Source organism: Sodiomyces alcalophilus, assembly GCF_042370955.1.
Source record: "Sodiomyces alcalophilus JCM 7366 unplaced genomic scaffold ACRALscaffold_10, whole genome shotgun sequence".
Lineage (NCBI taxonomy): Eukaryota > Fungi > Ascomycota > Sordariomycetes > Glomerellales > Plectosphaerellaceae > Sodiomyces > Sodiomyces alcalophilus.
The window spans coordinates 1002927-1016590 of NW_027263541.1; the positions used below are offsets into that span (position 1 = coordinate 1002927).

Here is a 13664-nt window from a genome sequence, read left to right on the forward strand (position 1 = left end):
ATAGATACCCAAGGCTCCACCCAAGGTCGACAGAACGCAGTGTCCCAGTTAATTCCCCACCCTACCCCGCCCCAAATTCCAAACGGGGAAAGACGTCGAGAGTTCTTGTGACGAGCTTCACTCGTCCAGGACTCGTCTCCGTAAACGCGCCTATCCAATCCGAACTGGCCGCTTGAAGACTTTCCATTTAAAGGACGTCCCAGCTATCCTCGGCAGCGTGGCAGAATTTACTACAAGCAACACTCGCAGACAGGCTGAAGTTGCTGATGGAAATCTTCTCGTCGACAATGCCGTCCGCAAATGTGTCGGCTCCCTTTGCCATGGCACCTACGAAGACACAAATGCTCTCCTTAGGCCCGAGGGTATCGACATAGTCCCGGACCTTTACGAGCGGCGCGTCGAAGCTGAGAGTAACCTTCCGACAGTTAGGTGGTAGATGATCAGTGATGGGGTTTTGGATGACCCGCAGCAATTTCTCCTGCGAGTTGGTCGACCGGATGGATAGCCGGTGCAGTAGCTGGACCATGAGGCCTGCAAAGCGCTTAAATGTACGAGGTATGCGCACGGTAGGCGAGACCTCGATCAAGACGCCCTTGGCCGTGTGGATGTAGATCTGGAGCCTTCCGGCCTTGTTGATAGGGGAGTCGAGGAGAGTGAGGAGACACTGGTCTTGTCAGCATGTTGAATGCAGACTGTGGGGACACTGGTCAGCGACACGGTTGAGCGTGTCGCATCGCAGAAGCAAGCCAATGGGTCCGGACCTGGTGCGTAATATCAGGGCGAGCATCACTGATATCACGATTCATCTTGCGCATCACGCCAATATGTTCATCACTGTTCAGGAGCGAGTATTTTTCTTCTCGGTGCATGTCGTTTCGACTAGCCCCGCCGTGGGAGGCCTTGTAGGTTTCGAGGCTGGCGTTCGAGAGAACAACGATGAGTCTCTTGGTATCCTTGTCCGTGGCAGGAATGGGAGTGTGTTGCGCAGCCACGAGCTGGGGGAGGGATGGAGGTGGAAGAGACTGGGTGCCTGTGAAACACGTCCAGGTTGTCAGCAATAGTGATTCAGGAGTCTTCGTTCTCTGCGAAGACCAAGCATATCGACTTTGGCATCCGCGAAAGATGAAGCCAAGAAGACGAAACGCAGAACATATTCATTCGTAGGTGACTGTCGAGATAGGCTCCATGTTTTCAAGAGGAAAGCAACTGGAGAACCGAAGCCATCAAAGTCGTCGTATTGCAACCTTGTTCCATACTGAAGAATAACAAAGGACCATGGAAAGACTTACGAGGCCGTTTCACCCCGGCACACGCTTCTGGGGAAGACATGTTGACAAAATTAGATTGTTGGCCTAAAGTCGATTCCGGGACGGCGGGAGAAAGAGAGAATCGCTCGTGGATGGCCGCTTGTAGTGAAGTGGGACATGAGTATTAGGTAGCCCGTATGCTAGAGGATTGCTAACAAAGTTTTTCGCAGGAAGCCTCGAACCCCGCAGTACGAAGTACGTTATATGCGCTAAAAGCGGGTACGGATTATTATATAAGAAGCTATATTAGAGTTAGGGTAGTAGCTATATAGTACACGTTATAATATAGCGTAATGTAATATATTATATAATATATATATATATAGCTAATAATATATTTAAGTAGAACTAAAAATATAATTATATTAATATATATATATATATATAGATAGATATAAAGAATAATAAATATATTATTTTAAAAATATAATATTTTATTTAATAATATTTTATTTATTTATTAGTTCTTACTCCGTTATCTTATATATATACTAGGAGCCAGAATTCTAACTATATAGTCCTTCTCCGATGCCTATAGGGGGGAAAACTATAGTATAAGACTTAGGGAACTAGTATAAGACTTAGATAAAAACCCCTATACTCTCCTTTGTTAGGATTAGTGCCTTTACGGGGCCGTGTCGGCCCTAATACTAACTTATCTACTAGTACGAAACTTATAGCTTTTATACTAAGAAGCCTATAACGTGGCCTATAGCGGCTTTAAAGCCGACTACGTGCTGAATTAACGGCGTACGCGTGGTTATCTTAGTTTGTTTTTATACGCCTCCTGTATACCCTAGGGCTAACCCCCATAGGCCTACTACGGGCGACTTATATATACGCTTTCTAGGGTTTAAAGCTCCTAAACTTCCCTGCTCTTTCTATAGCTATAGGTAGGGGCTAACATAGGCTATATGCCCGCGCAGAACGCTTATATAATAGCGTAAGAGGCTGCCTCCGTATCGTGGAAGAGACGCCGCGTGTTTTTACTTACGCGCTTAGGGATAGCGCGATACCGTCTTTTTATTTTTTATAGTAGGGCGACTAACTCCCCCGTAGCACCTATTATCGATTAGCGTAGCCGGGCAGAAGGTAGGTTTAACGGGCCCCCTATTTAACTCTTATTATATATACTAAGACAGATAAGGCCCCCCTAGAATAGGATCTAAGTAGCGTAAAAAAGGAAAAGGGGTTCCTTTTTTATATATGCCTCTAGCCGGATTCGAACCGACCTAGTTACCTCGACTATATACTAGGTATACCACTACTATACTATAAAGGCTATTTAATAATATACTTAGGGCTATACTAGTAGTATATTATATTCTCTCTCCTAAACCACGACTATTTACTTTAGTATAAACCGCCCTACTAACACGGCCCTATAATAGCCGCCTAACCGCCTATACTAGGTCTAAAAGGAATTCGTGCCCTCCCTTGCCCTTTAGGCAGCCCCTAGGATCTTAACACGACTAGGCCCCTTAATAACGCCCCTTAATATAAATAAAGCCCTTAACCGTTTAACAAAGGACCTTACTAATATTTAATTTATTTATTTATTATTTCTTACTCCGCTATCCTTGTCCTACCTAAAGTAGCTAGGAGTTAAAATTCTGACTATACGGTCCTTCTCTGATGCCTATAGGGGGGAAAACCGTAGTATAAGACTTAGGGAACTAGTATATAACTTAGATAAAAACCCCTATACTCTCCTCCTTTAGGACTGCTGCCTTATACGGGTGCCGCGGCGGCCCTATTACTAACTCGATATATATCCGAAACTCGTGGCTTTTATTCTAGGAAGCCTATAACGTTTTTTACCCGTAGCGGCTTTAAAGCCGACCACGTGCTCGATTAACGGCGCGCGCGTGATTATCTCTATTTATTTTATACGCCTTCCTATAGGCCCTAGGGCTAACCCCTACGGGCCTACTATAGGCGACTTATATATACGCTTCCTAGGGTTTAAAGCTCCTAAGCTTCCCTGTTTTATAGCTATAGGTAGAGCTAACGCGGGCTACGTGCCCACGTAGAACACTTATATAATAGCGTAAGAGGCTGCCTCTGTATCGTGGAAGAGACGCCGCGTATTTTTACTTACACGCTCAGGGATAGCGCGATACCGTCTTCTCGTTTCTATAGTAGGGCGACTTACTCCCCCGTGGCACCTATTAACGACTAAGGAAGCCGGGCGGAAGGTGGGTCTAATAGGCCCCCTGTTTAGGGTGAGGATATTCCGACTAGGGCAATTGGATATTCCGACTGGGGTCCTACTGACAACGCCTGACGCCAGCTGTAACAACTTCCTCTTGTGCCTAGATACTTATAGACACGTACTTCGTACATAATTAATTGAGCGTATCGTCGCTACGACGAATTGAGTGTATCGTGGCTAGGGTTAATTGAGTGTATCGTCGGTGTTATCGCTATGATTAATTAAGTGTATCGTCGGTATCGTCGCTATAATCGATTGCGTGTTTCGTCGCTACGATCGATTACGTGTTTCGTCGCTACGATTAATTAAGTGTATCGTCGGTATCGTCGCTGCGGTTATTTTTACGCGGATATCTTATAGTATATGGAAGTATCTGGGTATAATTGGAATAAGTGGGCGGGTGTCACCGGCTGTTAACATAGGACCCTAGTCGGAATATCCGATTGCCCTAGTCGGAATATCCTTACCCCCTGTTTAACCCTTATCGTATATACTAAGGCAGATAAGGGCCCCCTAGAATAGGATCCGAGTAGCGTAAAAAAGGAAAAGGGGTTCCTCTTTTGCGTGCGCCTCTAGCCGGATTCGAACTAACCCGGTTACCTCGACTATATACCAGGTATACCACTACTATACTATAAAGGCACCTTACTAATATTACTTAGGCATAAATAGCTAGATATAAATAACCTAAGCCCCCCTTTATTCTAGCCCTATACCGTAGCGGGGCCGGACTATTAGTATAGACGTATTCGGAGAAGGCAGATATCCTAGCCTAGAAATTCTTCCTAGCGCCGAACGCTATAGACCCTAGACCCCTAGGCACCGCGGCGTACCCGCGAACTATACGCATTAAAGACTTAGTGACGGAAGAGGATATTAAGTATGCTATATAATATACCGCTAAGTAGAAGGCGCCCGGGGAGGATAGCCTACTTAACAGATTTCTATAGGCCTATTATTACGGGTTAATCCCCTAAAAGTATAGTTCCGGTATAAGGCCGGAACCGCTAATCAGCGCGTAGACTTAACGCTTAGACCTAGCGCTGCCCTTACCGCGGATTCGTATAAACCTAGTAAATCCTGCACTTCTCTATAGACCTTTTCCTTTCCTTTTCTTAATTCTAGCTAATATAATTATTCGACCTTACTTAGTATAACTAACCTATAACTAGCCGCTTATATAGCTAGAATTTAGCGAACCCTATACGCTATATTAGTATAGACTTAGATATAAACACGCTATTAGGCGGCGGCGGTCCTATAAACCCCGCCGAGCTAGCTAAGTGGATAGATAAAAGGATTACCGAAGCTATTAATATAATACTGGGTCTCTTATAAGAATAGATAGCTTAATAATTAGAGCTACTTTAACGACTTATACACGGTCTTATAAACGCCTAGGCCCCGTAGTAACCTACCCCTAACCTCGCGCCTCCCTTAGAGGGAGCCCTTACAAATATATCTACGGAGTCGGTAGCAGGCCCTCCTACCCTAGCGACCTCTGCTCCCCCCTAAATTAAAGTCTTATAGGAATTATATTAGGAACTATATCCGCTATATACTAAGCCTTTGCTATACCCCGCGAAGTTTAGTAAAAAGCGAATAGAGTATATTACCTAGTTATAATGGATATATAATAAGCTCCTACTAAATAAATACTTATTTAATAACCGAGCCGACATATAATACTATATTAAGTTATACCTAGAAGGGAGTGTTTAATAAGTGGTGTTAGCCTTTTATAACGCCGGGGGGCCGGGAGGTACCCGCGACCCAGAATCGTTCCTTACCTACCTAGACCGTATATATAAGGACTAGAATAAATAGCCTTACGCGGCCTTTACGCTATATTCTTTTAGATAGCGCGAGGAATAAACCTTCGCGTAGCCCTTCTTAAATTCGAGAAATAGATCGCCTAAGTAGGTGGTAGTAAGTGGGTAGACTTAGCGAAGATTACTTTCCTTAAGGGAGAAAGTAAACCTGGTTTTATAATCGCTAAGCGATATAGAATTAACGCTTAACCTAGTAAAGTATAAGTTTAGCGTAAAGACCGTAAAGTACTTAGGATTTATAGTTACTGCCGGTTAGGGTGTTTTATATAACCCTAATAAACTAAAAGCGATCCGAGAATAAGAAGCCCTAACCTTAGTAAAGGGAGTCCGAAGCTTCCTAGGCTTTATAAACTATTATCGGATATTCGTGGAGAACTTCGCTTATATCACGGCCGCCCTAATAAGACTAATAAAAAAGGACTAAGCGTTTTCCTAGAGACCTGACGAATAGGCGGCTTTTAAAGAAGTTAAGAAGAAGTTCTAGGAGGAGCCGATCTTACGATAATAGGTCTTAAGTAATAAGACCTTTATAGAAACTAACTACTCGGGATTCGTATTAGGAGGCGTATTAGTTTAAGAAGACGAATAAGGACGTTATTATATAGTCGCCTATTATTCGCGGCGACTTATAGGAGCTAAGTATAACTACCATATTTATAATAAGGAGATATTAGCGATTATAAGTTACGTAACGTACTAAAGAGCTAAGCTCCTAAGTTATAGTCGCTTTATGATCCTATCCGACTATAAGGCCCTAAAGTACTTTATAATAAAGAAGATACTTAATAAAAGATAGAGCCGATAGGCCGGTAAGCTAGCTTAGTTCGACTTTATACTAGAATACTATAAGGGTGCCGATAATTATACTACTAATACTCTCTCGCGAAGACAATAAGACGAATTAAAGGACTTCTCCGATAAACGGGAATAGGTATAGTATATATAGTTAATCCTAGAGACCTTAATCCCCCTAAAGATCCGCCTCCTTCGCGAGAACCCACGGGTATTCGAAGCCGATAATAAGCTATAACGGTTATAGGATATTATAGTAAAGGAGGATAACTAGTATCGCTAAGCCACGTAAGCCGTATCTAAGGGCGATCGATAGTTTCCTCCCTTATTAGGTCTCCGAGCCTAGATTACCGAATACAGAACTACCTTATAAGGCCTATTAACGTTCCGAGACCGCCTATAGGTACCGGGAGCTTAAAAAGGGAGTATATTACGAACGCGAGTAATCTGATCTATACACAACTCTATAATTAAAGGCTATCCAGGGTAAAATAGTATAATCGCTTTTATAATAAAATGCTTCTTTTAGCTAGGGATAAATAAAGCTATACGTAGGTTTATATATAACTATAATATCTATAACTAAAGCTATATATAAAGGGACGCTTAATAAGGGCTCTTAAAACCGCTCCTAATTCCTAAACGAATAAGGAGCGACCTATTAATAGACTTTATAACGGATCTGCCTCCCGCTAAAAAGAAGAAGTATAGGTACCTATACGCTATAACCAATTAGTTTATAAAGGCTATTACCCTTAAAGTAATAGACTTTATAGAAGCGGAAGTTTACGTTAAATAGTTCCTATACTATTACTTTTGGTTTTACGGTATACCTTATTTAATCGTAAGCGATAAAGGTTCTAACTAGATAAGTCGCTTTTAGTAATACTTTTATAAATTAGCTAGAATCGAATAACGATTAAGCATGGCTTATTACCCTAAGACCGATAGCACTACTAAGTAAGCGAATTAAGAGGTATAGGCGTACCTCTAAGCCTTTATTTACTATACCTAAGACGATTAGGATAAGTTACTATAAGCGGCTAGTTATAGGTTAATCGCACTAGGTAAGGCCGAATAATTATATTAGCTAGAATTAAGGAAAGAAAAGGAAAAGGTCTATAAAGAAGTGCAGGATTTACTAGATTTATACGAATCCGCGGTAAGGGCAGCGCGAGGTCTAAGCGTCGGATCTATATACTGATTAGCGGTTCCGGTCTTATACCGGAACTATACTTTCGAGGGGTTAACCCGTGATATTACCGCCCTCCCCCCCCCCCCCCGGGACCATAATAACTAAGCGCTGAACCTATTATTTTCCTAACGCGTCGCGAGGGAGGTGTGTATCCTCCTTTATATCGGATATATTTGTATCGCGCGGCGTTCGCGGCGACTTCGCTCCTAAGTCGCTAGCGCTCCGCGATACGCCGAGCGCTTACCCTTTATATCGAAAACGCCCGGTTACTCCTTCCCTTTTATTTATAAACTATTATAATAAATAGCTTTATAGGCTTTTATCGTATTCCGTAGTTTAATATTATAGTATAAGCGTAGCTTTGCCTGGTTTTTCGTTTATAGTTAATTCTTCCTTTTATAAGCCTATAATATTATTTTAGTAGTAAGCTTTATCGCTTATTCTATACCTAGGGCTATATTATTCTCCGCTAACTCGCGGCATAGTTATTCCGTATTTATAGTCTTTTTTATTAATTTAATAAATAATATCCTTTTAACTATTCACTTAACGATTATAAGTCTCCTAATAAGTCCTCCTATTAATCCGTTAAATTATAGCTAATAGAGTGCGTCTAGATATCCGCCCCCCGTTATAGCGCCCGCCACGCCTATAAGGGCACTATTAAAGAGTAGCCGGTCGCCGGTAATATTATATCCCCCCCCCCGCTCCTAATAAGGAGGAACGCTATTAATTAGTTAAAAGCGTGGCTAAGGAGGCCCTCGCCGCTATAATAAATACCGGTAAGCGTCCGGCTAAAAAAGAGGTTCGTGATAAGGCCTAGTACTTCGCTATAAGGATCTTACTAACTCTCTGGCAGGCTAGCACGCTTAGTAAGCGACCCTATAGTCCGACCTATCCCCCTGGTTATTATTATAACGATTTCTGCCGCCCCTACGCTAATTATATTATAGGTATTAAAATAAAGTTTAACTAGATATATTATAACTAGTCTAGGCCCGGCGCCGCCTATAAAAAGCCTAAGTGCTATAAGTATATTATAGGATCTTATGCCTACCGCCCGGTAAGTTCCTTATAATCTATAAGCTAAGTGGTTAAGACTAATATCCCTAGCTCCCTCCTAGCGCCGCCTAGTTCGTCCGTCCTATAGCTATTATAGGTCGCGCTATACGCGATAATCCAGATAACGATAATATAAGTATTCGCGAACCTTTTTTAAGGCCGCTACTAACTTTAGTCTAGATCCGTAAAGCCTTTAAATTAGCTCGCGGCGACTACTATACCTTATTATCCGAGGAACCCCCCCCTACCGCCACTACTACCACTAACGCCGCTCCCGCCCCTATTAATAATAGCAAGGGTCTCCGCTATAAGGTAAAGGCCCTCTGCTAGGAGGTTTAAGGCCAGGGCGCAGCGATAACGCGCCTCCTAGAGGGTATTCTCGCCGCCCTCTAGGGAGGTAGTAATCCTATTACCGGCGGTAGTAATAATAGTAGTAAGGGCGGTTCGGGTAATAATACCGCTAACTAAAGTCCTTTACGGAGGTATTATCTATCTTCTTAGAAACCGGTAAGGGGGCCGGTAAATTCCCCCCCTTTAATTAACTTACGACTATAGGTCGTACTCCCCTTATACCAGGGTCTCCTTATCTTCGCGTATTCCTTATAATATAGTCTTATAAAGGCCCGTTACTTATATCGGCTAGGCCGTATTTTACTTCGAAAACGTCTAACGCTATAGTATCTTTTATAGCGTCTAATAGTTCCTAAATAGGTTCTACGTATCCTGCCTAGCGTACTAATACTTCACGGTATACGCCGCGACCTCGCCGCTTATTCTGTGCGTATAAGATGCTTTCTACCTCCTACTCTTTATTATTATAGAGGGCGTCCTGGATCGGTTCGGGCTATAGGTCGGTTACGACTTATCTAGGAAGGGGGTCGCGATTAGCTTATTTTAGGATATCGATATAAAAGCGGGGATATATCCCCGAAGGTATATTTAATTCGATAATATAAGAGTTAATTACTTTCGTTACTCTATACTTTTAATATATCTAGCTTAGCTTCTTCGAAGGTTTAGGCGTAGAGTAGTTAGTTATAAAAAGCTAGATAAGGTCTCTTACCTCGAAGTATTCAGCTAGGAGTCGCCGTTTATTCGCGGACTCCTTATCCTATAGCTGCTTCGAGGCTATAGCTACTTATATAAACTCTATAGCTCCTTATAAGCGACTTAATATGTTATAAGCGGCGGCTTCCTTCGGGTATACGGGCGTCGGGTCATGGATTTAGATAGGGTCGATATAAAACCCGTGTTCTAAGAAGAAGGGGCTTAGCTAAGTCGTGGAGCTTTTCCTGCTATTAAGTAATAACTACGCGGCGGGTAGTAGGCGACCCTAATCGTCCTAGGAATAGTATATAAAGGTATAAAGGTAGGCCTAGATATCTTAATTTAGCTTTTTAGGCCCTCCGTCGGTTTAAGAGTAGTAGGCTATACTAAGTCGCTACTTAATTTTTACGAGCTTATAAAAGTATCGCTAGAACCTTCTGGTCTAGTTTAAGCCCCGGTTATTAACGATTAAGAGGGGTATACTATAGAACCTAAAATAGCAGGTTAGGAAGCGTTCCGCGTAGGCTTCTGCTTTTATTATTTCTATAGCTTCTAATATCACTAACTTCGTTAACCGGTCCGTGATTACCTATAAATAGCGCGCTTTGCTTTTACCGGTAGGTGGTAGGTCCGTTATAAAGTCTATCATAAAGTGGCTATAGATTTACTCTGGTATAGGTAATAGTTTTAATAGTCCGCGCTTCGTGTTCCGCTACTAGTTACCTCTGTTATAAGGATTATAGTTATAAATAAACTTCCGTATATCCTTATTTATACTAGGCTAAAAGAACTATCGGGCTATTATAGCGATTATATTCTCCTTACCCGGGTAACCGCCGATAGCGGAGTTATAGATCGCCTATACTAAGGGTCCTCTTAGCGGCAAGTCTTCTCCTAAGCTCGGGACCTAAAGGCGATCCTGGAAGGTTATATATCCTATAGGGTTAAGAGAGTATTCCGCTATTTATAGTCGTAGTCTAAGGGACGGGTCGAAGCTATAAGCTCTTATAGTAATCGCGGCGAGGATACCTTAATACTATAGGTCGGTCGTTATAGTTTTATCCTAAAGTCGTTAAAGGTCTTTATCTACTATAAATACACGCTTAACGGATATCGCCCTCCGTATAATCGACTCGGGGGTCGTTTTAGGGATCGCGGAGTCGGGTATTAGTTAAATTACCCGCCCCTATTCCCGGTTATCTAAGCTATCCTTTAGGGCGTCCTATTTATAATAAAAGAGCGTATCCGCTATAAAGTTCTTAGTACCTCGCCGGTACTTTAGTATAAAGTTAAACTAGGCTAATTCGCTAGCCTAGCGACTTTATCTTTTAGTAAGGGACCGTTTAGTTATAAAGTACTTAAGGGCCTTATAGTCCGATAATATTATAAATTACTCGTAGCTAGTTAGTTCTGCCTTCTAGGCGAGTATATAGCTTATAATTACTAATATCTCCTTATCGTAAATAGGGTAGTTATACTCCGCTAGGGTAAGCTTATATAAGTAATACGCGACTATATAGCGACGTCCTAGTTTATCCACCTAGGATAGGATACTACCTAGCGCGTAGCCCGAATAGTTAGTCTCTAATATAGTCTTATAGTCTAGGTTCTATAACTATAGAACGGGTTTTATCTAGAAAAGTCGTTTAAGCTCCTTAAAGGCGGCGTCTTCCTTAGCCCCCTACCTAAAAAGCCGATCCTTCTTCGTTAATACTAAGAGGGGGGCCGTGATACCTACGAAATCATAGATAAATATCCGGTAATAGTTCGCGAATCCTAAAAAACTTCGCACTCCCTTTACTAAGGTAGGGGCCTCCTAGTCGCGGATAGCCTTTAACTTCTCGGGGTCGTAAAACATTCCCTTATCCACTATAATAATAAAGCCTAGATATTTCACTATTATTACACTAAACTTATACTTAGCTAGGTTTAGGTTTAGGCCGGTATCTATAAGCCTATATAATACTAGCCTAACCTTCGCTTTATGGTCCTTATAAGATTCACTAGAGTAGATTAGGACGTTATCGATATATATAATAATAAAGTTATTAAGGAACTCCTATAGCGTCTAGTTAATATAGCGTTAGAAGGTGGCGGGTATACCGCTTAGTCCGAAGAGGTATACTAGCTACTCGAAAAGACTAAAGCGCATCCTAAAGGCGGTCTTACTCTTATATCCAGGAGCTATACGGATCTTATAAAAAGCGGCGACTATATTAAGCTTTATAAACCACTTAGTATTAGCTAGGTTACGCAGGGTCTCGGTAATTAAAGGGAGGGGGTAGCGATCTTACTAAGTAATCGTGTTTAAGGCTTTATAGTCGTAATAAAAGCATAACCCGCCCCCTGGTTTCTTTACGAATAGGACCGGCGTAGCCGTAGCTAAGCTACTAGCTCGTATAAAGCCCTTATCTATTAGGTTATTAAGCGTCTTCCGGAGCACTAATAGCTCTTCCCTTAATATACTATAAAGGGGCCCCTATAGCAGGGTCGGCTCGAGTTTATCGGGACCTCGCTTTAGGGTGATTTCGTGGTCGACGCCTAGTTAGTAAAGGGGTAAGTCGTTAGCCTTATCGGGTATAAAAAGGTCGCTAAACTCTTATAGTATATTCGTAGGGATATAGTCCCGAGGGTTTACTAATTCCTTTTTACGGAGGGCCTTATCGATATCCCGTATACTAACGGCACGGATTAAGACGTTAAACTCGTCCCTTTCTTTTCCCTTTAACCCCTTTCTTATCTATCATATTATAGCTATTAACACTAAACCCGAGACTAGCCTTACTTCGCGGATAGCTCGTATATTAGCAGGTTCTTCCTCGCCCACTAATTATAGGTTAATATCAGCGACTTTATAGTATAGCCTACGATTCTTCGCGTAATATATAATATTATTATACTCTACCCACGGTTTTCCTAGGAATACGTCCTAGTCTAGTCCTTTTATTATATAGGCGAAGACTCGTTATATATAGCCGCTAATCTTAAGCTTAAATACGGCGATCCCGGCGTTAATAGCCGGCTTAGACGTATCCGAGAATCCTTTTAGTAATCGTTTTCTTTTATCGATTAACGGTAACTAAAGTCTTTAGGTAAAGCGTTTATTTATAATAGTATAGCAGTTATAACCCGTATCTATAAGAGTATATATATATCTTTTATTTACTCGCGTTAATATTAGGGCTAAGTCGCCGCTAGCTAGGTATTTAAACGCCTCCTACTCTTACTATAAGGCGGCTATCGGCTCTAACGCCCGTTTTCGCGTTAAAGCTATTCTTTTCCCGACTCTTTATCGTCTAAACTATCTAAGCTTATAATAATATCGCTATCTTCGGCCTAGACCTTCGCTACGCGGGCGCCCTTAGCCTTCGAGCCCTTATCCCGGGACTTATAGTTTATATAGATATATCCTTTTTTCCTATAACCCTAGCACTCCCGGTTATTATAATGTTAGTCTATAGTCGTATCGGGCCGGACCTAATTAATCCCGCCTATTATAATATCTTTATTAGCGTTAGTCTCTTAGTTCTGGGTTTAGTTCGGGATATAAGTGTTCCGGCTAGTTAGGTATAAACCTTCTAGCTTCTAGGCAATACTCTAGACCTTAATAACCTAGCTTATATAGTTATAGGGTAACTTCGTGGTGACTAAGGCGTTACGTAGCTTCTAGCTTAGGGCTCCTTTTAGGAAAGTAATCTTCGCTAAGTCTACCTACTCGCTATTACCTACTTAGGCGATCTGTTTTTTGAATTTCGGTAGGAACTACGAAAAGGTTTACTCTTCGCGTTATTTAAGGGAATATAGCGTAAGGGCCGCGCGAGGCTATTCGTTTTAGTCCTTATATATACGGTTTAGGTAAGTAAGGAATAACTCTAGGTCGCGGGTGCCTCCTAGACCCCTAGTAGCGTAAAAAGCGGATACTACTTACTAGGCACTCCCTTCTAAGTATAAGTTAATATAATACTATATTTCGGCTCGGTTATTAAATAAATACTTATCTAATAGGAGCTTATCGCGTATCTCCTATAACTAGGTAGTATACTCCGTTTATCTTCTACTAAACTCCGTAGGGTATAGCAGGGGCTTAATGCGTAGCGGGCGTGGTTCGCTTAGTTCCTATAGGACTATAATCTAGGGAGGAGTAAAGGTTACCGGGATTAGAGGACCTGCTACTAACTCGGTAAGCGTGTTTATAGGGGCTCCCTCTAAGGGGG

The 13664-nt window shown here is 41.9% G+C and overlaps 2 protein-coding genes and 1 pseudogene across 3 annotated transcripts; 1 reads left to right on the forward strand and 2 right to left on the reverse strand.

Annotated features, from left to right (window-relative positions):
- Positions 1-187: 187 nt before the first annotated feature.
- Positions 188-1329, reverse strand: ACRALDRAFT_2030450 (uncharacterized protein; the record flags this gene model as incomplete). The annotated part of the gene is made up of 3 exons (XM_071020661.1): positions 188-664; positions 762-1030; positions 1290-1329. The coding sequence occupies 3 exons, from the start codon at positions 1327-1329 to the stop codon at positions 188-190; spliced, it is 786 nt and encodes a 261-aa protein (XP_070871276.1).
- Positions 1330-2514: 1185 nt separating this feature from the next.
- ACRALDRAFT_t295 lies at positions 2515-2589 on the reverse strand (annotated as a pseudogene). Its single transcript has one exon. The product of its transcript is annotated as a tRNA-OTHER (tRNA).
- Positions 2590-7071: 4482 nt separating this feature from the next.
- On the forward strand, positions 7072-9434 carry ACRALDRAFT_1073099 (uncharacterized protein; the record flags this gene model as incomplete). Its single annotated transcript, XM_071018061.1, has 9 exons — positions 7072-7106; positions 7200-7213; positions 8079-8146; positions 8201-8213; positions 8295-8307; positions 8338-8404; positions 8584-8715; positions 9115-9180; positions 9402-9434. The coding sequence occupies 9 exons, from the start codon at positions 7072-7074 to the stop codon at positions 9432-9434; spliced, it is 441 nt and encodes a 146-aa protein (XP_070871277.1).
- Positions 9435-13664: the final 4230 nt, after the last annotated feature.